Source organism: Ictalurus furcatus, chromosome 6, assembly GCF_023375685.1.
Source record: "Ictalurus furcatus strain D&B chromosome 6, Billie_1.0, whole genome shotgun sequence".
NCBI classification, from domain to species: Eukaryota; Metazoa; Chordata; class Actinopteri; order Siluriformes; family Ictaluridae; genus Ictalurus; species Ictalurus furcatus.
Window position 1 is genome coordinate 18,477,716 of NC_071260.1, and position 26,878 is coordinate 18,504,593.

The 26,878-nt window shown below is 36.9% G+C and overlaps 2 protein-coding genes across 3 annotated transcripts; both read left to right on the forward strand.

The window, feature by feature from the left end:
• The first annotated feature begins 1,698 nt into the window (after window positions 1-1,698).
• scel (sciellin) lies at window positions 1,699-10,457 on the forward strand. Of its 2 annotated transcripts, none has more exons than XM_053626880.1 (22): window positions 1,699-1,780; window positions 3,163-3,218; window positions 5,124-5,226; window positions 5,433-5,495; window positions 5,680-5,769; window positions 5,852-5,887; window positions 6,123-6,152; window positions 6,242-6,295; window positions 6,420-6,482; window positions 7,304-7,405; window positions 7,481-7,585; window positions 7,670-7,771; window positions 7,861-7,920; window positions 8,010-8,075; window positions 8,195-8,263; window positions 8,389-8,439; window positions 8,529-8,597; window positions 8,682-8,747; window positions 8,842-8,907; window positions 8,983-9,091; window positions 9,669-9,771; window positions 9,857-10,457. In XM_053626880.1, exons 2-22 carry the CDS (start codon window positions 3,179-3,181, stop codon window positions 9,871-9,873), a joined length of 1,464 nt encoding a protein of 487 aa, XP_053482855.1. In that variant the 5' UTR covers window positions 1,699-1,780; window positions 3,163-3,178; the 3' UTR covers window positions 9,874-10,457. The 2 variants fall into 2 exon arrangements, with proteins under 2 accessions (XP_053482855.1, XP_053482856.1); XM_053626881.1 differs by having other exon boundaries at window positions 8,392-8,439.
• Window positions 10,458-12,659: 2,202 nt separating this feature from the next.
• On the forward strand, window positions 12,660-26,697 carry slain1a (SLAIN motif family, member 1a). Its single transcript, XM_053626882.1, has 9 exons — window positions 12,660-13,239; window positions 13,899-14,035; window positions 15,442-15,567; window positions 16,080-16,190; window positions 18,971-19,120; window positions 19,267-19,590; window positions 22,954-23,139; window positions 23,801-24,083; window positions 25,804-26,697. The coding sequence occupies exons 1-9, from the start codon at window positions 12,839-12,841 to the stop codon at window positions 25,877-25,879; spliced, it is 1,794 nt and encodes a 597-aa protein (XP_053482857.1). The 5' UTR covers window positions 12,660-12,838; the 3' UTR covers window positions 25,880-26,697.
• Window positions 26,698-26,878: the final 181 nt, after the last annotated feature.

Sequence of the window (26,878 nt, forward strand, 5' to 3'; positions counted from 1 at the left end):
GTGCTTAAATTCTGATACACTCGTGATCTACTTATTTAGTCAGCTTTAGGCTTTTCTTACTGTCTGCACTTACATTTTCATGACTAAAACAAACCCAAGGTTGTCTTTAGGTTTGTGATGGACACAAAACATTTTTTATTGATTAATTCACCTTTTGATTGAATCGGATGGATTATACAGTAGTTATAACAAGTTTTTAATCAGAAAATACTCTATAGGGGTAATATATTGTGGCCAATACACCTACTTGCATGTTTTTGGGACATGGACACAGGGAGAACATGCAAAACATCACACAGGCGTGGGACCCTGGAACTTTTCCAACTGTGAAAATAACAATTCCAACTGTGCCACTTCACCATGCTGCAACAAAACTATTTGATTGCTTCTGTTATATATATATATATATATATATATATATATATATATATATATATATATATATATATATATATATATATATATTTTAATTATATTTTAGGGCCAGTGTGGCTGCAGATTTGCATCCCAACCAAACAGAAGCCTGACCTGATTCCACCTGTGACTGAAAACCTGCAGCCACACCAGCCCTTTGAAGATAAAATTGGACATCCCTGTTTTAGAACAAAGATTGGATGACATGCAGAAGTATTTCATATAACACAATTTAGAATATATGCTTAATGCCAATAATACAAACTACAAAACACCAATACATCCTTATGTCCTTTATTCTTTCTGTAGCTGTCAATGTATTTACAATTTTCTGTAACATTTTTTTCTTTTCATATGGATTTTTGTCAGAAAGGCACCATCACACCCAACAAGAGGTCATATTTTAGTGCTTGGAATCTATCTATCACAAATCTCTGAATTTTTTCTTTTACTCCTATTTCCCATTAGCCAAGAGAAACTAATATATTCTCAGACACTCAAATATCTGTACTGGAAAAAAAATACACACATATATATCTTCATTAACATTTTTGACAGAATGTTTATGGAGAGTAAAGATTACAATACTCTTCTAGATATGAATTAGAGACATTAATCTTAGTCAGGAGCAAAGGTTAATAAGTGGCCGTTGTGGTGGAAAGAGATAAGAAGCAACATTACACAAGACGTTAGGTTGACGTTCAGGTCTTTTTTAAAAGGTGGCTGATGTTATGTGGGCTTTAGTTACGTTTGAGTATAAAGTTTAAGATATTTCAAACAGGAGCAGTCAGTTTATATAAAGGTTATATAAAGGTGTATGAGATACCGATTTAAATCCTACATTGTAGGATTGTAGGAACACATTGTAGGAACACTCACAGAGCAGTTCAAAGGTTACAGCAGCAGAAAAAAATACTCCATTTTCACTTATTCATGGTTTCTTGAAAGCAAAAAACCCCACACTGTTATAATGCTTCCCTGACAGTGTGTTTATATGTCTACTAATGTGACATTTTCAGGTGTTAACATTAGAATAATGGGTTTTTGAATGGTCAAGTGCAAGAAACTGTCAAATAGTTTTCATGACTCAGTGCTTAAGAATGTCTCACCCTTTAAAAAGTTTCGACCTCTCCTGACCTATCCTGGGCTCACGTTTACTGAATCACCTGCCACACATGAACACCTTACTAATTATAGGTTGAGAAATATGTGCATTGTTTAGCATTCAGGTTGAGGGACTGGTTTGTGTACAGTGTAAAGCCACACCTTTCAGGTATCCTCCCAGGAGTTGTTAGCAAGTGAAATTCAGTAGAGGAAAGCTCAGGAAACTTATTCACATTCCAGCACCAGCCACTGACACACTAAGGTAAGTAGACTCTCATCCATCTCATTCATCTCAATCCATCATTTATTTTTTTCATTATAACGTAAAATACTGCATTATATAGATTTTCAAAAGGCTTCTACTTGGAATATTTTATGAAAGGGAAACCTTCTGTCGTAAAATATGACGTAGATCCTTAAAGGATTCCCACAAACCGAAAAAATTCTTTAAAGTTCTATGTACTTTCATAAGATGTGAAAGTCTGAAATATTGAACGACAGAAATATTTTGTTGTTGTAATACTATATTGTGGTTTCATTGAATGATTATGTTGAGTTCTTGTCTTACAGAATCTGATGGATGTTGTGATAGGGATACATAATATAATAATGTAATAGGAGTAAAACAGTAGATGAATCTGCTGTTGCTCTGTGTGTGTAGTGATAAAGGAAAAGTTAAAACGTCTTTACTTTGAATACATTTCTAATTACGTAACTGCAGAAATATTTAATTTCTGTCCGGGATCGTGTATATTAGCCAGGTTCTGTGGGAATGCTGCATTTCATAATTCATAACCTGAGAGAATGAGATTTCTCCTGTGGAAATAAATGAATAAATATTTTATGGAAACCTTCCCTTGCATTGATTTGTCATTCATATGAGAAGTGATTGGCCTTAAATTAGAAGACAAGTGAAGGAAGTACAGCACAAAAAGCTAAAACTAGTCAAAATGCTTACAGGCCACACTTGAACAATATTTACAATGAAATTTAAATCATATTAACATTGAACTTTAAGCAATTATCAATTTGTTTTTGCATTTCTCAAGTTTCTGTTCATTTTATGTTTACATAAATTACAGTTAAATTACAGTTTTGGTATGGATATGACATCCGTGGTGATGACATGGTTTAAAACACATAAATCATCTCGTGATGAAAATTGGCTAATTGCAAAAACACAAGGATTGTATTTGCCCTTGAGAATTCTGACAAGCTTTTCAAGGATCTAGGACAGTGCCTACTGCACTGCACTGTTTGATCATGTAAGGCTCATACACTGTATGTGTGTGTTATTATTAAATGGTAGGAAACATTGCTTCGCTTCAGATGCCAGGGACATGTTTGTGTAGGGTGTGTCTGATGAGGATCAAGACAGACAAGTTTTCTTTGCTGAAAAGAATGTATCAGAAGTTAAAAAATAAAGAATGAAACCTTGTTAACAGACATGAGACCAGTATAATACTATCTTTTATGGTGCGGTGAAATCTGAGGTACTCATTGTTACAAAACACTGGCATTGAGGTGTGGTTTCATAGACCAAAACAGCAGCACGATCTTATCTTGTCTTTTGATTTGGTTGGAAATTTTAGATGGCATCCACTGTCTATTATAAAATGTCAATATTTTATATTTTTCTTTCAGGGCACTAGCATAAACCATGACTTCCACCCTGAACAGGAAAACATATACCGAGACATGTAAGACCATGTGTTATGTGTACAGTAGTGCTGTATGTCATGCTTATAACCAAACGCAGTCATAGTCTTCATTCATGTCAGAGAATCAATGTACTAGCACCTTGTTCAATGTCACTACTACTATTGTACATTAGAGGAACTGAATGTTCACTGGGAGCTGGTTATGGAGAACAAGGACAGGAAAATAATTACAACCCCAATTCCGAAAAAAGTTGGGACAGTATGGAAAATGCTATTAAGAACAAAGAGGAATGATTTGTAAATGTATTTTGACTTGCATATAAACAACAACAAGTATAAAGACAAGGTATTTGATGTTTTACCTAATCAACTGCATAGTTGTTTTTTTTATTTTGAAACTGATGCATGCAACACGTTCCAAAGAGGTTGGGACAAGGGCAATTTAGGACTAATAACGATGTGAAAATTTGAAATAAGAAGGTGATGTGAAACAGGTGGGGCAATCGTCTAATCATCTAAGGAGCCTCCAAAAAAGGCCTAGTTCTTCAAGAGAAAGGATGCGTCGAGGCTTGTCAATCTGCCAACAGGTGTGTCAGCAAATATTCCAACACTTTGAGAACAACATTCCACAAAAACAAATCGGTAGGATTTTGGGCATTTCACCTTCTACTTAAATTAAAGATTCTATAAGTTTCTACTATAATTAAATGATTCAAGGAATCCGGTCAAATCTCAGTGTGTAAAGGGCCGAAAACCACTTCTGAATGTGTGTGATCTCCGATCCCTCAGACATCGCTGTCTTAAAAACCGTCCCAGGTCTGTAATGGATATCCTGACATGGGCTTGAGAATACTTTGATAAACCTTTGTCTGTCAACACCATTCGCCGCTGCATCCACAGATGCAAGTTAAGGCTTTACTATGCAAATAACAAAGCAGAAGCCATACATCAACACTGTCCAGAGTGTCAGCGCCAGTGACTTCTCTGGGCTTGGTCTTATCTGAGATGGACAGTAGCACAGTGGAATCGTGTTTTGTGGTCCGACAAGTCAACATTTCAAATAGTTTTTGGACACAACAGCCGTTGTGTTCTCTGGGCCAAAGAGGAAAAGGACCATCCAAACTGTTATCAGCGTCAGGTCCAAAAGCCAGCGTCTGTCATGGGATGGGGGTGTGTCAGTGCCCATGGCATGGGTAACTTACACATCTGTGAGTGCACCATTAATGCAGAAAGATATGTACACATTTTGGAGTAACATATGCCGCCATCCAGAGCAGAACAACGCCAAACCACATTCTGCCCGGATTACAAGCGCATGGTTGCATAAGCAGAGAGTGCGGGTGCTAGCATGGCCTGCCTGTCACTGATTGAGAATGTGTGGCGCATTATGAAGTGCAAAATAAGGCAACGAAAGCCCCGTACAGTTTCACAGCTGAAGAAATACATAATGGATGAATGGGGGAAAATTCCACTTGCTAAACATAACCAACTTGTGTCTTCAGTGTTCAAACGCTTAATAAGTATTATTAAAAGAAAAGGTGATGCTACACAGTGGTAAACAGTCGACTGTCCCAACGTTTTTGGAGTGTGTTGCAGTCATCAGATTTGAAATGAGTGTCTATTTTCAAAAATAAATTAAATTCACAAAGTAAATCATCAAATAATGTGTTAATAATGTGTTTTCCATATAGTAAACGGTGAACTGAATTTTCAAATGACTCTTTTTGTTTGTTTTTGTTTTTTTTGCATTTTCCATACTGTCCCAACTATTTCAGAATTGGGGTTTTTCTGTCATTTCTCTAAAACAAGTGTCAGCGCTGTGAACAAACCATTCAGTAGCATTGTTTTTTTCTTCAAACAACAACTCATTGCATTACACTCATTGCTTATTGTACAGATAGATGAGTTAAGGAATAATACATAAACTATGCTTTGTAACTGCAGCCAAGAGCAAGTCTAGTGTGGTAGAGGACAGCAAAAAGAAGGCGTCCCTGCTGAAGGACAACAGCTGGATCAAGAAAGATGTGACTGATGATAAAGCAGTGGAGTGAGTTATCATTGAGGCAATACACATACAGACAAATACTAGGGGGGAAAATCCATCTTTTTTCATGGAGATGGAAAGAGTCAGCTGTTTTTCCATTTGGTTTTTGTACCTGTCATTACCACATTTTGTCATCATAGGAATACAAAATGTACAATTTATAATTTATGGTAACTTTGCTAAAACTTTGACACACTCTCTTTTTACAGACAAAATTCAAACTATGGAAGAAGTGTCCTGAGCCGGTTTAAATCCACAGAAAATATCAGCAGGTATACTGAAAACATCTGGACGCTACTTTATACATTATCATACAAAAGATGCCACATAAGATGCCAAACACAATCAAATACAATTGCTTTGTAATTACAAAACATGTGATATGTATAAGGGCATTTAAAAATTGTCATCAATGGATATAAATGGATTTGTATTTGTGCATTACATTCTCTTTAGCACTACAGAAATAAACACTAGCTCCACCAGCTCCTCCAAAGTCACTGAAACTGGTTCATCAAAAAAATATGTCCAGTCCCTGACTAAAAGGTAACACAATCTACAAAATACATATGTAAAAAAAGTTTTACAAAAAATGAAAATAAATTCATGTTGTATTTTTAACTTATAGATTTAGTGTGAGTCAGGATGAACTGGATTCAAGCAGGTAACTTTTTGTTTATTCGAATTTTGGTCTATTTATTAATCAATATATAACTATAATATAATTCTTATTCTTGTCAAAGTCCTGCATCTATATTTGTACACTTGCTTATTTGTATGTTGCCGAACCCCTGCTTACATTACATAGTAGACTTTTATCTGGTAATCTTTTATAATGCATGGTCATACCCAAAATGTGCAATATTTAAAGTATGCCTTCCCCACCCATCATTTTCCAGATTTACCGCATCGGTAGAGCCGAAGACAAGGTAGAACACACCCTGAAAGCACACACCTAGTGGAATACCACATTGTTTCGCAGAATGATCTTTAAAAAAACATTATGTGTCCCTTTCAGCACTACTACTACATCTTTCAAAAATGGCACGAAGACATCTGTGACCACGAGCAGGTAGAGAATTGATTTTAAAAAAAACCCTCTTAAAAAAATAAAATCATTTTGCTCATTAATTGATAGGCAGCACATACAACTTGCTCTAAGTTCATTTTTAAAATTGCAATGTGTTTTCATTCAGGACACCAACCAAAACGGAGACATTTACTGAAAAGATCTTCACAGACTCCAAGACTAATATCGGGTAAATGCTTTTAGTGCTACTATATTTCAACACACCCATAACTCATTATCAATGCTATCTATGTGTAAGTCTGTGTTATTTAGTCTCGTGTGCTTGGAAGGTTGACAGCTATATGCTGATAAGGTTCTGTCACTTAGGTGTCTCATTTATGGCTGGTTACCTCCCTAGGACATGTTTTCTTGTGTGTAGTTCAGTGACTTCAATTCTTGGCCTCTTTAGGTTCTTCTAAAAGTAAAATATGTTAACTGCACACTCAAGTCATTCCCTGGCTGTACACTTATGTTTATAATAGTATTTAATTTTGATTGTTTTTTGTTTCTCCCTTTAAATGCAATATGTACTATATATATATGTGTGTGTGTATATATATATATATATATATATATATATATATATATATATATATATATATATATTGCACAATCATTTATTTCCTATTACTTTACAAGTTATAATATATTATAATTATAATATATACAAATCAATTTAATTTATTCAAAGGAAAATTCAAACTCAGCTACCAACACCTGTCGAGGCAACTACCAAAAGTTGTATTTTAACATAATAACATAATAATTATCGTATATGAATATCATACATGAAAAATGGTTTGAAAAAGTATTAACATTTATAAGCAGCAAAATAACTGTCAATAAATATCTGTTCATGAAAACTCAAGTGTTACCAAGAAAGAGACTCTTACTGTGATTACTTCCAAGGACAACACAGTCAACAGAGTGGTGAATTCTTGTATGAACTGTTGCCTATTTTGTTTCATTTTTTAATCACATAACTCTACATAACTTTGTTTTTATGTTCAGAGGAGACAAAAAAACTTTCAAACCAGCACCACCAATCTCACCCACCAAGACTACCAAGAGAGAGACTGTCACAGTGACTACTTCTAAGGATAACACAGTGCAGTAAGTGAGGAATTGGTGTATGAAGCATTGCTTATTCTGTTTTATTTTCTGTTGCATATAACCTTTTTTCCTCAGGGAAGACAACAAAACAGTCAAAGTTGTGACAACGCCAACCTCACCCACCAAGAGCGCCAAGACAGAAACTGTCACTGTGACTACATTTAAGGACACCATAGTTCAGTGAGTGGTGAATTCAGCACTGTATGAAGTATTGCCTATTTTGTTTTGTTTTTTTAATACATAATTCTCTTTTTTTATGTTCAGAGAAGACAGCAAAACTGCCAAATCAGCACCACCATTCTCACCCACCAAGTCTAGCAAGACAGAGACTGTCACTGTGACTACTTTTAAGGACACCATAGTTCAGTGAGTGGTGAAATCCTGTATAAAGCATTGCTTATTCTGTTTCATTTAGTAATGCATATAACTCTATATACCTCTATTTTTATGTTCAGAGAAGATAGCAAATCAGTCAGATCAGCACTACCAACCTCACCCACCAAGAGCATTACAAGGTAAATGTAACCAACTTTCAGAGACACTTTAACCTGAGTCATTTTATCACCTTAACTTTCTGATAAACTCTTGTTCTTATCAATTTCAGCACAAGCTATAAAAGTACTACTCCTACTTCTAAGACAACGTCCTATACCTTCAGCTCCACACCCAGGTAATTTATCAGTATTAACTTTAGATGGCACATAGATGAACAAAAACTGGAATAATTACACACACAGCTGAAAATCTTCATGCAAAAAGAGCATAGATTGATTTACTAATTTCCCCTAGTGCTGAGGACCAGTTGTTTGATACACTCATACCCACATCCATCAAGTCAGCTCAGGTGTCTGACCCCAGGTATGGAATGTATAGTAAGGTGTGGACCATTAATGGTATTTTTCTTTGTTATTTTACTGTGTACATAATCTTTGCTATCTTTGGACTATTTTTCATATCGGATCTGTTCACACTAATGAAAAAAGCAGCGTAACCAGTTCTACAACATATGCTAGAAGATCTTACAAAGACAGCAAGTACGCATTCGCACTTAGTCTCCTGTACCTGAGTGATCACTCGAGACCTTTTACAGACATTTTACAATGTCATTATATTATTTTCGCAGGCCAGAAGAGTACTTTTCTGAAACCGTGCTCACCGAATCTGTGAAGACTGTGTCCTCAGCGTCTGAAAGGTACATTTCATTTCAATAAGATTAAGCACCATATGTTGATGAAGTATTACAGACTCTTTAATATGTGGCCCTTTTTATGCACAGTTATGGATATGGCAGTCAGAGGGGCTCCTCAAAAACCTACTCTACAACAACTTACACAGAAAACAGGTACAATGAGAGAACAAATGTTTAACTAAGTATAATTTTTTTGTGTGCTAAATACAGAATGTGAACTTTTAACTGGTGCATCATTTCTCCACAGACCTGAAGATTACTCCGACATCTACAAATCAAGAACTGTTGAGACAGTTTACACATCACCTGAAAGGTAATTAACCTGGACTTTACATGTTCTTACTTTATCTGTGACAGAATATTCATATTTACATCGCCTTTTTTGTAGGAAAATCGCAGACAGGGATCTTTGCACATACTGCCAGAAACCAATGCTCTCTGATACAAAGATGATTCTAGAGGATGTGGATATAAAGTGCCATGCCAGTTGTTTTAAGGTAAATGATTTTTGATATATATTTGTTTTTTATTGTAAGAACACTTATCTTATTACAACACATTTGCTTATTTATTTATTTATTTATTTAAGAACAACATATCATACTTTTTTTTATCCATTTATAGTTACATTTTAATATTCTGGAATGTCTGTGAAACAATTTAGTTCCCATTAACACAGATAACAACAACAAAAAAAAAAATCCTATGTACTGGCAGAAAACAAATTTACAACAAAAATGTGCTGACATGGACTGAATTCTTCTTTCAAAGTGTTAAATAAAAGTCTGAAACTTGTGAATGAGTTGTTACCATAGAAACAATAGTAACTTAAAAATGAACATGTTAATATAAAGCTGTGATATTAAATCTTTTTAAAAAACAAAAACAATCATCACCTAAACAGTCTGATTGGAAAATGTAACTGCACTGTGGTATAATGCAATATAATTTTAAAGACCAATATTTAAAGACCATTTAGGTTTTTAATTCAAACTTAGCACACAGTATTGTGTTTATATCAGCATTTTATATTTAAGTTAAAACTTTAGCATACTCTCACGTTTCCTTTTCCAGTGTGATGTGTGTAAGAGTCCTCTTGGACACCTAAAGGCAGGAGACAGCATGTGGGTGTACCGCCGCAATGTGCACTGTGAGGCCTGCTTTGGTATCACCAAGGGTAAGACAAAGTGCTACTCACATGATTACACTGAAATGTAAGTGCAGAATTTAAAATGAAAGAAACACATTTTTTTGTCCTACAGGTAAATGGCAACGCTGAGGACAAAACCACTGCAAGTCCATGAAGCGCACAGACACGAAGGAGTTTCTCATAATGTTAAAATAGTTTGATATAGTGAAGGAAAGAACCCAGTTCTTTATGCATATCAAAAGTACTCACCTAGGGGTTTTTAATAATTATTCATTTGAGATTCAAAAAAGAAAAAAAGACAGTTTGGGTGGTGGATCTGTTGAAAATGCGTGTGGGAGTGGATTTACTTCTTTATTTTACTTTCTTCAATAAATAATATATAATATAATTAACAAGTGAAGTAAACTGTTAGGAGCCACCATGTTTTCATGTATTATGTCAGTGAAGTGTTGGGGCCATTTCTTTGGGTTTCTTTTTAATTTTTTGTTTAAAAATAAAAATATTACCCCTTGTTGAATTGACCCCTAATAAAAAATATTTTTAACTGGTGTAAAGTATCTCACATATTTAGGGGCATAATCCACGCACAAAGAATTGGTGCTGTTCTAAGAGCCATTTTAATGGGAACACATGTACACCTGCTCATTCGTGCAATTATCCAATCAACCAGGTAAAGAGCTTCAGTTAATAAAACAACAGAATGGAGAAAAATATGATCTGAGTGACTGTGACATGGTTGTTGGGACCACATGGGCTGGTTTGAGTATTTCAAGCATCCAGTGAGTGGCAGTTCTATGGGTGTAAACCCTTTGTTGATGAGAGAGGACAGAGGAGGCCAGACTGGATTGAGCTGACAGGAAGGGTACAGTAACTCTAATAACTACTTTTTACAACCACGGTGAGCAGAAAAGCATCTCACACAACACATCTGAGGCAGATGGGACCACATCAGGTTCCACGCCTGTAAACTAAGAACAGGAATCTGAGGCTACACTGGGCACAGGCTCACTGAAACAGGATAGCTGAAGATCAGAAAAAGACCAAGCAATGTTTTTTTACTCAAGGGTTATTAGGCTAGTCAAAGAAATGTAGCCCCCAGAATTAGCACATTAGGACAGGGATCATTAAGCTTTTTATATGTTATATATGATATATCAAAAAAATATGATATATTTTATATTTTATATGATATGTGAGACGGGCATAATTAAAAAAAAAAAACACATCAATTCAAATATGATACATAAATAATAAGTATATGAATAATAGGTAATAGTGACCTTTATGAACATGACCCCCTTAAGGTCTTCAGTGAAGTCGGATACGGCCGAAACTGTATATTTAAAAAAATGCAGTAACTGTATTAAACTATTAAAATTGTAACACAATAATGACATTTTGTATTTTGGATATGGAAAATAGAATATTAGGTTAAGTTGTAAAGAGAATTTGCTTTTAACAACTTATCAAAGCAAAGTAGAGATATACTGTACATTGTTCAGGCCTATACAGGTGCATATATTCTAGATTCATTACACATAAAGTGTAATATTTGAAGACTTTTTTGTTTTAATCTTCATGATTATGGCTTATAACTCATGGAAATAAATAAAAAAAAATCCAGTATCTCAATACATTAGAATGAAGAATTTATAATACAGAAATCTGACCTGAGAAGAGATCTAATCAGCTAATTAACTCAAAACACTTGTAAAGGTTTCCTAAGTCTTTAAAAAGAACTGGACCATTACTCAGTGGTCCAAAGTCCTCTTTGCAGATGAAAGTAAATTTTGCATTTCATTTGGAAATCAAGGTCCCAGTGTCTGGAGGAAGAGTGGTGAGGCACAGAATCCAAGTTGCTTTAAGTCCAGTGTGAAGTTTCCACAGTCAATGATGTTTTGGGGTGCCATGTCATCTGCTGGTGTTGGTCCACTGTGTTTTCTCAAGTCGAGATTCAATGCAGCATCTACCAGGAGATTTTAGAGCACTTCATGCTTCCATCTGTTGACAAGCTTTATGGAGATGCTGATTTCCTTTTCCAGCAGGACTTGGCACCTGCCCACAGTGCCAAAACTACTAGTAACTGGTTTGTTTACCACGGTATTTCTGTGCTTGATTGGCCAGCCAGCTCGCCTGACCTGAACCCCATAGAGAATCTCTGAGAGACACCAGACCAACAATACAGATGAGCTGAAGGCCGCTATCAAAGCAACCTGGGCTTCCATAACACCTCAGCAGTGCCACAGGCTGATTGCCTCTATGCCACACCGCATTGATGCAGTAATTCGTGCAAAAGGAGCCCTGACCAAGTATTGAGTACATAAATTAACATACTTTTCAGAAGGTTGACATTGCTGTATTATAAAGTCTTTATTCTAATATTTTGCGATACTGGATTTTTTATTTCAATGAGCTGTAAGCCGTAATCATCAAGATTAAAACAAACAAACAAAAAAGGCTTGAAATATTTAACTTTATGTGTAATGAATCTATAATATATGAAAGTTGAAATCTTTTTTTTTTTTTAGATGCACCTGTATATTATCTGACATTTTTGTGATTTTACAATATCCAAAATGCTTTGACCCTCAATAAACTTTAAAAAATGTATTTTGTAAAAGCAATATTTTGGTGTCTCACATATATTCAGTGTTGTTGTTGTTGTTATTGTTTATGCTAAAATATACCAAATCGTGGTTAGTTAACTTTTAAAAGTAAGCTAGAATATTGTGTGTAAATAGTATATTTTTTCATATATACCCCAGTCTGTGGCAGCTTTTCTTGGGGTGTCAAAGCTTTAAGGTTTCTTGCGTCTTGCTGTGTGTGTGTGTGTGTGTGTGTGTGTGAGAGAGAGAGAGAGAGAGAGAGAGAGAGAGAGAGCTGATTCAGTATTGTGTTTTTTTTTTAAACGGGGAGGAAGGAGAAAGGGAGGCTCTGAGCAGCACATCAGCATCTGAAAGAAGCATGTCGCTGCGAGCTGAGCAGATAAACCCCGTGCACTCGCTGAAAACTGTCTGACACTGACTAAAAACACTGCCATCACTGTACATTTCTTTCTTCTGTATCTTATCTGATTGTATTTGATTTGACCTCAATGGAGGCGGCCGTGATGAAGCTGCACGCGATGGCGGACGTTAACGGGAACAGCACAGTTATGGACGCGGAGCTCGAGGTGAAAAAGCTGCAGGAGCTCGTGCGCAAACTGGAGCGACAAAACGAGCAGCTGAGGACCAGAGCGGCTAATAACTACACCCACAGCGGACATTTATTCCCAAACCAGAACTGCGCTGCAAACCCGGCCAGCGGTCATGCTTATTCAGGGAACCATTGCCTTTCAGCTCAGCCCACGCAACTGGAAGTGCACAATAGAGATGAACAGTACGCGTGTTTTCATGCTCAGTCTCCGAGCGATGTGGAGAGCTCACTGCTGGACGAGCTGGAAATCTTAGACCTCTTTTCTCTCCTAAACATCGACCGAGAGGCTGAGGACCGCTGGTACTGCAACCCTGCTCCATTTCCCACCTGCTAACTCGTCTGCGTTATTTCTTCAACATTCTACATGCATTCAAGTCATGGCACTTCATTATTATTTTATTTATTTATTTATTTATTTATTTATTATTATTATTTTTACATTGTCTCAAATCAAGCTCACCCAGCTATACTATTGTATCTGATAAGACACAGTGAACTGCATATTATCACTGCTGACCCAATACTGTGATATTTACAGTTATGTCCTAGTTAGCAGAGAAATATGCAGGTCCTGTTGCAGCAATAGCTGAAGTGTTTTTTGTAGATGTCTTTTGTTAATGCCGTGTACCCCACAAAACCCAGACTCAATCCTTCTGCTTAAGAATATATATATATATATATATATATATATATATATATATATATATATATATATATATAAACGTTTTATTGGGATGTTTTGATATCTCAGGTCTTACTAAACGTTACATCCATGTATTTATTGTGTGAGAATGTGATCATGTGCACATAATTACCTTGACAATATTTTGCCTCATAACACCTGGATTAAATGGTCTCATCAAGTTCCATCCTATATCATACATGAAGTGAAGACATTCTGCAACACTCTTTTAAAGAGTAACACGCCAACATGTTGAAACTGTGGCTTATATCTCCAGGTTGTATGTGTCTCCAAAAGCAAAGCTGTTCCCTCGGTCACCCCTAAGCCCTCTGCAGTGGTGTAGGCATGTATTCGACAACCCCGGGCCTGAGGTGGAGTCAGCTAAGCGTTCCTTGTGCTACCGGCTAGACCAGGGTACGGTATTCTTGATTTTACATCACAAACATAACGTTTAGCCGACAAGAACGTAAGAGCTGAGCACATCTGAGTAAATGGTGGCATGTAGTATTTGAACAAATAAAGAGGCTAATATTCTTAGAGGAAAAGTTGCATAATATACGGATTATATTTCAGTTAATAAAACTGCAACATTTACCTCAGATTGGTACGGCTACCTCAGAGACTAATCATCAGCATCATCAGCTTGTCCTATAGTATGTATCAGCACTGTATATCAGCTGTTTTATATTCTGCTGTAATATGGGTTGTGGGACAACCATTTTGAAAAGAGCCCGACTGGTAATAAGCTTGGATACTTATGTAAGTGTCATTATACTTGCATATAATCACATGATTATGAATAATATCCTGGGTGATGTTCTGAATAATCTAATAATGTTCTAATACATCAAGATCCGTATCTTGTGTAAAAAAAAAAAAAAAAAGAGTCTTGTTTTGAGATTTGTATATTGTTGTTGTATATGGCCTGGTGTGAGGCCATTTTATATCATGACATTATACTATGTATAGTATTTTTGAATGTAATATTACAGCATGTTTGCATGTGTAACACAGTCCCTGTCAGTGATAATCCATATCAGTAATAATAATCCCTATAAATGTTAATATATTACTCTGTTTATGAAGCAGAGAAACCAAGCTGTAAACCTTTTTCCTTTCCTTAACTCTCTTTCATCCTGAAATATTCTACAGTGTTTTGCAGCCATGGTGGAGAGGATGGTTACCATAGAAACTATGACTATATTAACCCTTTCAGCTAAACTAGAGGGAAACAGTGTTCTGGCTTCATTTCCACACTTGGCCTGGACAGGCACGGCATTACGATCTTTGAGGATCCGTGCATGTATAAATATAAGATATGTGTACAGAGGAGTTTGCTGTTCAGCTTTGAGCTCTTGTTGCTGTTGAAAGGCCAGATTGAGCAAAGGTTGGCTGTGTGCTGGAAGGTTATGAATACAGCTTTGTTCAGCCAGTCTCTAAAAAAGCTTTGTTCTTGTGGGTGGCTGTGAATGCTTGTTTTCATGTAGCTTGTGGCAAGGCTAATTTTCTGTGGTACCGCAAAAGCACAGTGCTCTGTTTGCTTATTAATTAATCAGAATTAGCTGATTTTTGTATGTGTAATGCAAAAATGCTATTACATTTTTGTCATTTTTCAGTTGAGTAATCATCAGAAATGGGAAGGCAGGAAAGTTACACTTCTTAACCATTAAAAATGCTAAAACCGTGTGCTCTAACCCAAGCCCTATTTAATAAACAACATTATCCAGCAACCTTAATGTTCTCAGTTCTCACCTGTACACATATGAAAATATCCTCCATAAACTGAACAGTAACTAATATCACTTCCATTCTTTTCTTAGCCAAAAGATGGAGAGGAAGTCTCTCTGGCAGTACATCATCCTTATCATACAGACCTGTAGATGGACTCTCCTTCTTAAGCACCTCAGTTAAATCTCTTACTAAACCTGCACTAACTGAACAAACAGGTAACACCATCACTACAGCTTCACTAACAGACTCAAAGAGTAATAGAAATAATAATTCCCTTTTCTTTTCTTTTTTTTACTTTCCCTTTACATAGTGACAGTAGATTTATTATACAGCATTGCATTCCATAAAAAAAATTACAGGAACATTTTACATATACCCATATGGACATGAAGATAAAATACAAATGACATAGCTCAAAGCATTAGTGTGTTTATTGATTTGTGCTCAAGAAAAAAAAAGATCTCAAATGTCTTATACTACTCAGCATATATCTAACAGACTTGCTGAAATGTGAGACTCATTGATTGGCTCTGGTGACATCCTTTATGGAAGTGGCTCAATCAGCATATGTTCTCTGTAGAAAAGCATTTATAGCTAAAATGCTGCTAAAATGATTTCTCATATTACTTTAACAAAGTATGATGGTCATATTATCACATTCATCACCCGAGTTGAAATCTGGTAAATCCATTACAATGAATCATGTTTCATGTGTCTGTTGATCTAGTTCCATCTCCTCAATCCAGCCACTGCTCTCTCCAGTCACCTCACATTGGGAGAAGTTGTGGTGGCCTGGCCGAGAGATCGCCCTCATTCCTCTATCACACGGCTACTCACAGTAAGCCTCACCATACTCATCCATCTTCCATTCTTCTATGAGGCATAACAGCGTAGCTAATTTGGAATTGAGTCAGTAACAGAAGACATCATAGCTAGTTTAAAAGTCATGTAAACTACCTTATTCAATAGTAAGGTCTTGTGTTCATAAGACTACATTGAGTCTACATGTACAGTGGTTCTTGAAAGTTTGTGAATCCTTTAAAATATTCTACATATCTGCATAAATGTGAACTAAAACATCAGAGTTTCACTCAAGTCCTAAAAGTAGACGAAGAGACCCCAGTTAAACAGATGAGAAAAAAATGTTATACTTGGTCGATTATTTATTGAGGAAATGATCCAGTATTACATATCTGTGAGTATCAAACATATGTGAACCTCTAGGATTAGCAGTTAATTTGAAGAAAAAATTAGAGTCAGGTGTTTTCAATCAATGGAATGACAATCATGTGTGACTGAGCGCCCTGTTTTATTTAAAGAACAGGGATCTATCAAAGTCTGATCTGACAATACATGTTTGTGGAAGTGTATCATGGTACAAACAAAGGAGATTCCTGATGCTCATCAGGCTGGAAAAGGCTATAAAACCATCTCTACAGAGTTTGGACTCCAACAATACAAAGTCAGACAGATTGTGTACAAATGGAGCAAATCCAAAGCCATTGTTACACTCCCCAGCAGTGGTCGACCTCCAAAGATCACTTCAATAGTAAAACATATAATAATCCACAAGGCCTGAGGGTAACTTGTAAGCAGTTAAAGGCCTCTCTCACATTGGCTAATGTTAATGTTCATGAGTCCACCATCAGGAGAACACTGAACAACAATGGTGTACATGACAGGGTTGCAAGGAGAAACTCACTGCTCTGCAGTTTGCTAACAATCATGCAGACAAGCCAGAAGGTTAATGGAAATGTTTTATGGATGGATTAGACCAAAATAGAAATTTTTGGTTTAAATGAGAAGGTTTATGTGGGGAGAAAGAAAAATACTGCATTCCAGCTTAAGAATCTTATCCCAACTGTGAAACATGGTGGTGGAAGTATCATGGTCTGAGCCTGTTTTGTTGCGTCTGGGCCAGGATGGCTTGCCATCATGTAACAGTGAATTCTGAATTATTCCAGTGAATTCTAAAGGAAAATTCCAGGACATCTGTCCGGGAACTAAATTTCAAGAGAAAGTGGGTCATGCAGCAAGTCACCGATCCTAAGCACACAAGTCGTTCTACCAAAGAATGGTTAAAGAAGAATAAAGTTAATGTTTTGGAATGGCCAAGTCAAAGTCCTGACCTTAATCCAATAGAAATATTATGGAAGGACCTGAAGTAAGCAGTTGATTTGAGGAAACCCACCAACATCTGAGTTGAAGCTGTTCTGTACTGAGAAATGGGCTAAAATTCCTCCAAGCCGAAGTGCAGGACTGATCAACAGTTACTGGAAACATTTAGATGCAGTTATTACTGCACAAGAGGGTCACACCAGATATTCACAGGTGTGAATATCTGGACCACAGAGGGTCACAGATTTTCACAGACCACAGCAGATTTTCACATACTCTTGCCACTCACGGATATGTAATATTGGAACATTTTCCTCAATAAATAAATGACCAAATATAATATTTTTGTTTAATTGGGTTCCCTTTATGTACTTTTAGGACTTTTGTGAAAATCTGCTGATGTTTTAGGTCATATTTATGCAGAAACATAGAAAATTCTAAAGGGTTCACAAATTTCAAGCACCACTGTAATCCTATGAACAGGTGACATATAGCCTATGCACACATTTATGAAAGCTTATTCCAATAAGTGTAAGCTGGGCCGTATTCCAGAAATGTGACCCACTTCATATTCCACAATTCTGAATATGTACTACACCAACCGGTAATCTGTAATCTCTGTTATGTTATGCTTCCATTCTTCCATAAATTGCTCTGAATAATGTTGGGTGGTTTAATTTTATTAAGCTAAACATTTTGGTTTATAGGTCTCTCGGTCTCTCTCTCTCTCTCTCTCTCTCTCTCTCTAATCTCTCTCTCTCTCCCTCCCCGCATCAACCACATTTCTCTCCCCCTCTCTCCCTCTCTCATTCTTCCTTTCACCATCTCATCCCTTTCTATCAGTCTCTATCCTTCTGCCAGTTCCCTCATTCTCTTTCTCTCTCTCTCTCTCTCTCTCTCTCTCTCTCTCTCGCTGTGTTCTTATCCTCCTTTTCTCTCTTACTTCTCCTGGCTCATTACTGAAAACGCATACATTAAATATGTTTTATCAATACTTATGCCAGTGTCCTGACAAATGTAATGAGTTATGTATCTCCAGGCCCTTATGTAAAATGAGTTTATTTCTATTATTTAGTAGATATTATGTGATGTTTATTTATATAATATGATATTTATTATTAAAACCAATGGAAATGTGATGACACTGTAATAACATTTCTATATATTTCTTTCTGACTTTCAATTTATATAAATTAAAGTTTTATTTGTTGTAATTTTTGACACATCGCATTATGACTTTGACCTAATAGAAGTCCACTGATCTTCAAAGTCAGTCCTTACGTTTGTCATAACACCACTGTTTGCCACTTCACAAAAGCAGGCTCTGTGAAGAAATGGCAGTTGGAATAAGCATTTTTAAATGTTTCTGTAGGTTTATGTCAGTTGTCCTAAAGGTGTCACGTAGCCCTATTATTATTATTATTATCATCCTTAAGTAAAGTGTTAATGGTTTAGTAAATTCCTAGTTTGCTCCCAAACATAACACTATCTTTTCACTAGATTACAGCCGTCCACATGCTGCCGTCAGTCCACAGTCTTCCATGAACAGTGAGTTCAGCATCTCAGAGCTGGATGATGATTCAGTCTCTATGGACTACAAACTTCAAGACATGACTGATGTTCAGGTCATGGCCCGGCTACAGGAGGAGAGTATGTATATTTTAACACAGTAATCATCTTCCTTATAAAGTTCATGAAAATGTGTACTGATATGAATTATAGACTCGACACAACAAGACATATATGAGGTTAAACCAATATTTGAAGCCATGTTGCATGCTTGTTCATATTTTCAGGTCTGCGTCAGGAGTACGCCACTACCTCTGCCACAGGTGCCCGCCGGAGCTCCAGCTTCTCTGTGCACTCAGGATTGCGTCGTCCAGAGAGGACTGATATGAGGATGGAGGAAGATGAAGAGGATTTTGATGATCTGCCGCCTCCCCAGCCACGACTTTTTCGTACAGGGTCCATGCAGCGGAGTGTGTCCCACTCACATAACTTGTCCAGTCTCAGAGAGCCACGCCGTTGCAGCTCCTCCAGCACACAATACCTCAGCAGCCCCAGTCCCAGCACAGCCAGCTACACAAGCACCGAAACACAGGGTTACCGCACCAGCACAGGTTAGCACTGCAGTGTTTCCCACAGGTTGAGAATTTACTTGTGGTGGGGGTTGGCGCGTGTGGTGTGTGACGGTGCAGATTCAGTAATAAACTAGTCAAACAAAGGTTTATGAATAAACTATTTATTGCAAACGAATAACTACTCAAAATAAATAACTATCTATATGTCAACATAAATAACTATGAATAAATAAATAACTACATATTAAAATACATTTTCAATTTTCAAAATGTATTCAAGAACAAAACACAGACTGGTTTTTGATGAACATATCAAAATAAATAACTTTCAAAATAAATATTTACATTATGGAATGCATTTCCAAATGTGTCTATTTGCACAGTTTTCCCAGTTGCACAATGTTCCTTGGCTTGGAAAAAAAACTTTTCCAATGCCTGTCTGTAGGGGTATGCTTATTGATAAGCGTGTTATCAATATTTCGTTGGACGAGGGACGCTAAAGTTATAAACAGAGTGTCTGCACCATGATTGTCCGCAACATCAGTCACAGCAGAGTTTAGCAATCAGATTGATCAGAGCTGTACTCTGCCATGAGTACAAAGACGTTTCTAGGATGAAGGGAGGACATCTCTCTTCGTTTGATCACGTTAAAAGTAAAGTCAGGCTTGTTGTTGGCTTCCCGACTCATTTTTAAAAAGAAGAGAAGCAAGCTGACAGCACAGAGCAAGAGAGAGAGAGAGAGTGAGAGAGCAGTGGTGGTCGAGCAAGCTAGACAGCGAATGAAGAGAACGAGTGATGGTAGCGAGAAAGCGGGTGAATGGGAGAAATAAAACGTACACAAAAGTTGGTAGTAGTACACTCTTGATAACGTTACCTAATGTCAGTAAGCAGTTGTCTTAACTTATCGATAACGTTAGAGCTACGTCAATTTGCACTGAGTGTTTGGTTCGGTGTCCAGGCTAGCTCCACCATTACTAGACAGCTAGCTAGCCAGACCAACTAATGTTACTGTATCCTCATAAGTTAAAATAATACGTGTAGGGTTATCGATTAAAGTTAACACAAAAAAGCATTGTTTTTTAGGCATCCAGTACACAAACAGCTAAAGTGTGGTGTTTTTATTATCGAGTTAGAAAATAAGTTAACTTACTGTACCTCAGAAAAATTGCTGCTGTCTCCCGTTGAATTTTGACATAGATCAGTATATACATTGCCCTTCACTAATATTGGCACCCTTGGTATATATGAGCAAAGAAGGCTGTGAAAAAGTGTCTTTAATTGTTTAACCTTTTGATCTTTTGTTTAAAAAAAAAATCACAAAAAAACTCTGCTTTCATGGATATCAAATAATTACAAACACAACATAGGTTTATCCAAAAATAAATCTTTGTTAAATATAGGTGGGCACCATTATTGTTCACTTTTTGAACAAAAGATAACTTTAAAAGATAAAAGGTTAAACAATAAAGACAATTTTTCACATCCTTCCTTGCTCATGTTTACAACCCCAAATCTGAAATAGTTGGGACAGTATGGAAAATGCAAAAAAAAAAAAAAAAAACATAAAGAGTCATCTGAAAATTCAGTTCACCCTATACTATATGGAATACACATTATCTGATGTTTTACTTTGTGAATTTAATTTATTTTTAAAATATACACTCATTTCAAATCTGATGACTGCAACACACTCCAAAAAAGTTGGGACAGTCGACTGTTTACCACTGTGTAACATCACCTTTTCTTTTAATAACACTTATTAAGCATTTGGACACTGAAGACACCAGTTGTTTAACTTAGCAAGTGGAATTTCCCCCCATTCATCCATTTTACATTTCTTCAGCTGTACAACTGTACAGGGCCTTCGTTGCCTTATTTTGCACTTCATAATTCTCAATCGGAGACAGGTCAGGACTGCAGGCAGGCCATGCTAACACCCGCATTATCTGCTTATGCAATCATGCGCTTGCAATCCGGGCAGAATGTGCTTTGGCATTGTTCTGCTCTGGATATCAACATCCAAAATGTGTACATATCTTTCTGCATTAATGGTGTTCTCACAGATATGCAAGTTACCCATGCCATGGGCACTGACACACCCCCATACCATGACAGATGCTGGCTTTTAGACCTGACGCTGATAACAGCTTTCATGGTCCTTTTTCTCTTTGGCCCGGAGAACACGATGGCTGTTTTGTCCAAAAACTATTTGAAATGTTGACTCGTTGGACCACAAAACACGATTCCACTGTGCCATTGTCCATCTCATATGAGACCGAGCCCAGAGAAGTTGGCAGTGCTTCTGTACAGTGTTGATGTATGGCTTCTTCTTTGCATAGTAAAGCCTTAACTTGTATCTGTGGATGCGGCAGGGAATGGTGTTGACTGACAAAAGGTTTACCAAAGTATTCTCAAGCCCATGTCAGGATATCCATTACAGACTCATGACGGTTTTTAAGACAGTGACATCTGAGGGATCGGAGATCACACACATTCAGAAGTGGTTTTTGGCCTTGCCCTTTACGCACTGAGATTTGACCAGATTCCTTGAATTTTTTAATTATATTGTGCACTGTAGAAGGTGAAATGCCCCAAATCCTACCGATTTGTCTTTGGGGAATGTTGTTCTCAAAGTGTTGGATTATTCGCTGGCACATCTGTTGGCAGATTGGTGAGCCTCGACCCATCCTTGCTCTTGAAGAACTAGGCCTTTTTGGAGGCTCCTAATATACCACGATTAGATGATTTCTGCACCTGTTTCACATCACCTTCTTATTTCAACTCATTGCATCACTATTGGTCCTAAATTGCCCCGTCCCAACTTTTTTGGAACATGTTGCATGCATCAATTTCAGAATAAAGTTTACCGTCAAGAAATTATGCAGTTGATTAGGTAAAACATCAAATAACTTGTCTTTATATTTTTTTTGTTTGAATACAAGTCAAAGTACATTTACAAATCACTCCTCCTTGTTTTTATTAGCATTTTCCATACTGTCCCAACTTTTTCGGAATTGGGGTTGTAACAACATAGCCACAACATGTGTCATTTGAGAATAAGTGGCCAGTTTTACAGATTATGAGTGGTTGAATGGCAGTTTATGGCAGCCTTTGGCCTACACAGCAAATGTTTATCTATTTATGCCAGAGTGGGTGATGTGGATCAGCACATGCAGGTGTGGTAGCAGAGGTAGCAGAGGTGTGGGCTTTTTGTATAAAGATAGTTTCATGATTAGAGTATTAAAGGACAAATTATTATTATTATTATTATTATTATTATTATAAATTCTGGCAGGTGGCAAAGTTCATTTTCATTCCATTTCATATCAAATGTTTGAGTGCTTTTTCACATTTAATAGTGAAACTATTCCACTTGCTGATCTTTGTACTTTGTGCTTTTAGATATGTTGCGGAAAAGCATGCCAAATCTTATACGAGCTCCCAGCATGCTGTCTGTGCCAAGTGTGACAAGTATTGCCGCTCCTGCCAGTCACACAACTTTCTCTTCATTTCAATCTTCACCATCGTCCCTACGCAGCAGTCAGAGCTTTGACTCTTCAAGCGGCCTTGCCAGGCTTCAGTCTGCAAGTAAGGCCAACGCAAAAGCAAGCCCTGGCCAAGAAAACAACACAGTAGTTACCACAGGCAACATTCAGACACATTATATAACACCTATCACATAACAGCACTGTGAAATAATTAAAAAACAAGCAATCATACTGAAACATCTACCCATCCATTTTCTGTACCGCTTATCCTTACTGGGTCACAGGGAACCTGGAGTCTAGCCCCGGGGGCATGGGGCACAAGGCGGGGGACACCATGGACAGGGTGCCAATCCATTGCAGGGCACAATCACAATTCAATTTAAGTGTGAATAATTGCAGATGTTTCGTTTCTGTAAGTCATTTCATGAAGATTGGGAACTAAACCTAAAAGATTACCAAATGCAGTGGTGGAACATTCAAATTATTGTGAATGTATGAATGTAAAATTGTATTTCATGGTTTTTATTTGCAAAAATACAGACAGATACATAGAAAGTTGACCCAGAATAATATTATATCCAGAATTATTATATATAAAAACTCTGACTTTGCACTGAAATGTAATACAATACAAATACAATACAAAAAATATTTAATATAATTGTATATAATATGATATAATTATTTCCTAATTCAGTTATATACCATATGTTGACCTGTACTTTGTTTTAGCCCATATTGTATATAATCTGTAATGTCAGTTCCATCTCCAGGTCAGCTGCAGCAGCGGGTGCAGAGTATAGGCACCTTCTCCACGGCAACAAGACAACCAGTGAAAGCCACTGCCTATGTCAGTCCTACAATACAGGGTCCCACTACAATGTCCTCATCGGTTAGTTTAAACTCACTCTCCAGCAATATTGTTAGTAAACCCAGTAAAGCCAGCATTCCATCTTCTACAAGTCGCAGTGCTCTACCTCGACCAGCCTCCTTCATTGGCACCAGTGGGACCACACGTAGCAAGATCGCTCAGCCAGCACGCAGGTAATCACAGCCTGAAACAATCCATATTAGTTGACTTAAATTCATATTAAGATATAGATTATATGAAAGGTTATATACAGTGCTGTGATTTTTTCTGTTTTTGTGTATATCTCATACAAATAGTTTTAGATCTTCAAATGAACTACAACATAAAGGCAACCTGAGAAATAAAGTTTTTATTTATTGAATTATTTTATCGACACAAAAAAAGTTATCCAACACCTATCACCCATGTAAAAAAACTAACTGCCCCCCTTAAACCTAAAATGTGGTGGTGCCACCTTTAGCACCAATAACTGCAATAAATTTTCACAGCACTGTGGTGGAATTTTGGCCCACTCTTCTTTGTAGAACTGCTTTAGTTCAGCCACACTGGAGGGTTTTCAAGCATGAGCTGCTCATTTAAGGTCCTGCCACAGGACTTTGACTAGGACTAAGTCAGGACTTTGACTAGTCCACTCTAAAACTTTAATTTAGCTTTTTCTCAGCCATTCACAGGTGTACTTACTCCTATGCTTTGGGTCATTGTCTTGCTGCATAATCCAGTTTCATAATACATGCTTGAGTTTCAACTTACGGACTGAAGAGCAGAATTCATGTTTCCCTCAATTATTGCAAGTTGCCCAGATCCTGAAGCAGCAAAGCATCCCCACACCATCACACTTCCACCACCATGCTTGACCATAGGTGTGATGCTCTTTTTGTGGAATTCTGTGTTTGGTTTAAGCCAGATGTAACGGGACACCTGTCTTCCAAACAGTTCCACTTTCAACTCATCAGTCCACAGAACATTCTCCCAAAAGGTTTGAGGATCATCAAGTTGTGTTTTGGCAAAATTCAGACGAGCCTTAATGTTCTTCTGGGTTAGCAGTGGTTTTCACCTCACCACTCTTCCATGGACGCCATTTTTTACCCAGAGTCTTTCTAATAGTGGAGTCATGAACAGTGACCTTTATTGATGCAAGAGAGATCTGTAGATCCTTTGATGTTGTCCTTGGCTCTTTTGTGACTTCCTGGATGAGTCGTTGCTGTGCTCTTGGAGTAATTTTGGAAGGTCAGCCACTTCTGGGAAGGTTCACTACTGTGCTGAGTTTTTCCATTTGGAGATAATGTCTCTCACTGTGGTTCTTTGGAGTCCCAGAGACTTTGAAATAGCTTTATAACGCTTTCCAGACTGATGTATATCAGTCACCTTCTTCCTCATCATTTCTGGAATTTCTTTCAGTTTTGGCATAGTGTGTTACTGGGTAAGATCTTTTAACCAGCTTCATGCTGTTGAATAAGTTCTATTTAAGTGTTGATTTTATTGAACAGGGTTTGCAGTAATCAGGCCTGGTTGTGTCTTCTTCAGCTGAACCCCATTATGAATGCAGTTTCATAGATTTAGGGAATTAGTAACTACGTGGGCAAATACATTTTCACAAAGGACCAGTTGGTATTGGATAACTTTTTTGCTTTTTGCTTTTGTGTTTACTCAGGTTGCCTTTGTTGTATCTTTTTTTGTTTTAATTTCTGAAACAATTTACTATGAGAGATACACAAAAACAGAAGAAATCAGTATGGAGCAAATACCTTTTCCACAGCACTGTATTTGCACTGTGTATACATTGTAAATGGTTTTGCAAGCATGTTTGCTGATCATAAATCATTTTAGTTATAGATTTCAGATTATGTTACTGTTCCGTATTACACAACAATTGCCTATGTTGACTTTTATCAGCTTACTGACTCCTCCAAAGAGTATGGCATCCCTGAGTGCCCTGCGTGATGCGAGCTGGAGGGATGGATGTTATTGATGCTGGATATCCACTGCGCTTCAAAAATGGCCAACAGTGTTTCAGGCCCAGCTGGCTGGGCAAAGCTGTTGCTTACAGGCAACAGAAAAAGTTTAAAGTGTAATCAGTGATGTGTGATCATTGAAGGTATAAGATGGTTAGCACAGCTAATTTGATTCATGCTGTATATGTCCAAAAATTGCAATATGCCCCAGTGACCAAAAACTTTGATTAGAACATTATGCAAATGATTGTTTACATGTAAGATACTCCCCCATAATTACAAACTTGTTTGTTATTTAATTCTTTATACTCACAGAAAACAAGTAAGATCAAGTAAGTTATCAAATATTGTTAGCTCTTAGTGCCTAATGGTTATTGTTTTAAGGTTATACTGTAAGTAATTTCCTGACTGCCAAATGGCACTTTTACTATTCAGTGTTAATTGAGAGCTGTTCGGCCAGTTAAGTTTTATTTAACAAACCACTAATATCTAGTACTACTGAACTCTAAAGGTATCTAAGGAAGCACCTTGATAAGTACATTAGTGTCAAAAAATAAGATAACATTGAAACTGTGAATTTCAGTAACTACAATTGTGAATACTGGACAGCTTGGTTTTGACACTATTACAAATACATTAACACACTGATCTCGCTCTTTTAGCAAATTGGCTTTAAGTATGTAACATAAATACAAATGCCTCTTAATGCGATTGCAACATGCATAATTGTGTGTTTACAAGCTGTTCATGTGAAAGAGCGTTGCTGATGGATTGCACATCTTGGTAGGAACATGAAAGAAAATTCAAATAAGTGTATTTTAACATTGAAATAAAGTTTTTCAACTGACTGTCTTTACTTGAACACGTTGAATATTTGGTGTCTGAGGAAATGCTTCACTGTTTGCCTGTAGATGGCACTATGGCAAAGGCTTATCATATGTGGAATAGACTTTATTTCATCACTAACACTCAGTTATAGTCAGGTTATATTCAATTATGAATGAGAATATGAGGCA

Excerpts from the sequence above, each read along its gene's own strand:
- scel (XM_053626880.1), top strand. The coding sequence starts at position 3,179 with ATGACTTCCACCCTGAACAGGAAAACATATACCGAGACAT. Across the intron at positions 6,296-6,419 it reads ACATCTGTGACCACGAGCAG|GACACCAACCAAAACGGAGA; the intron begins GTAGAGAATTGA and ends GTTTTCATTCAG. Across the intron at positions 7,772-7,860 it reads TTTAAGGACACCATAGTTCA|AGAAGATAGCAAATCAGTCA; the intron begins GTGAGTGGTGAA and ends TTTTATGTTCAG.
- slain1a (XM_053626882.1), top strand. The coding sequence starts at position 12,839 with ATGGAGGCGGCCGTGATGAAGCTGCACGCGATGGCGGACGTTAACGGG. Across the intron at positions 15,568-16,079 it reads TGCACTAACTGAACAAACAG|TTCCATCTCCTCAATCCAGC; the intron begins GTAACACCATCA and ends CTGTTGATCTAG. Across the intron at positions 19,121-19,266 it reads GGCCCGGCTACAGGAGGAGA|GTCTGCGTCAGGAGTACGCC; the intron begins GTATGTATATTT and ends TCATATTTTCAG.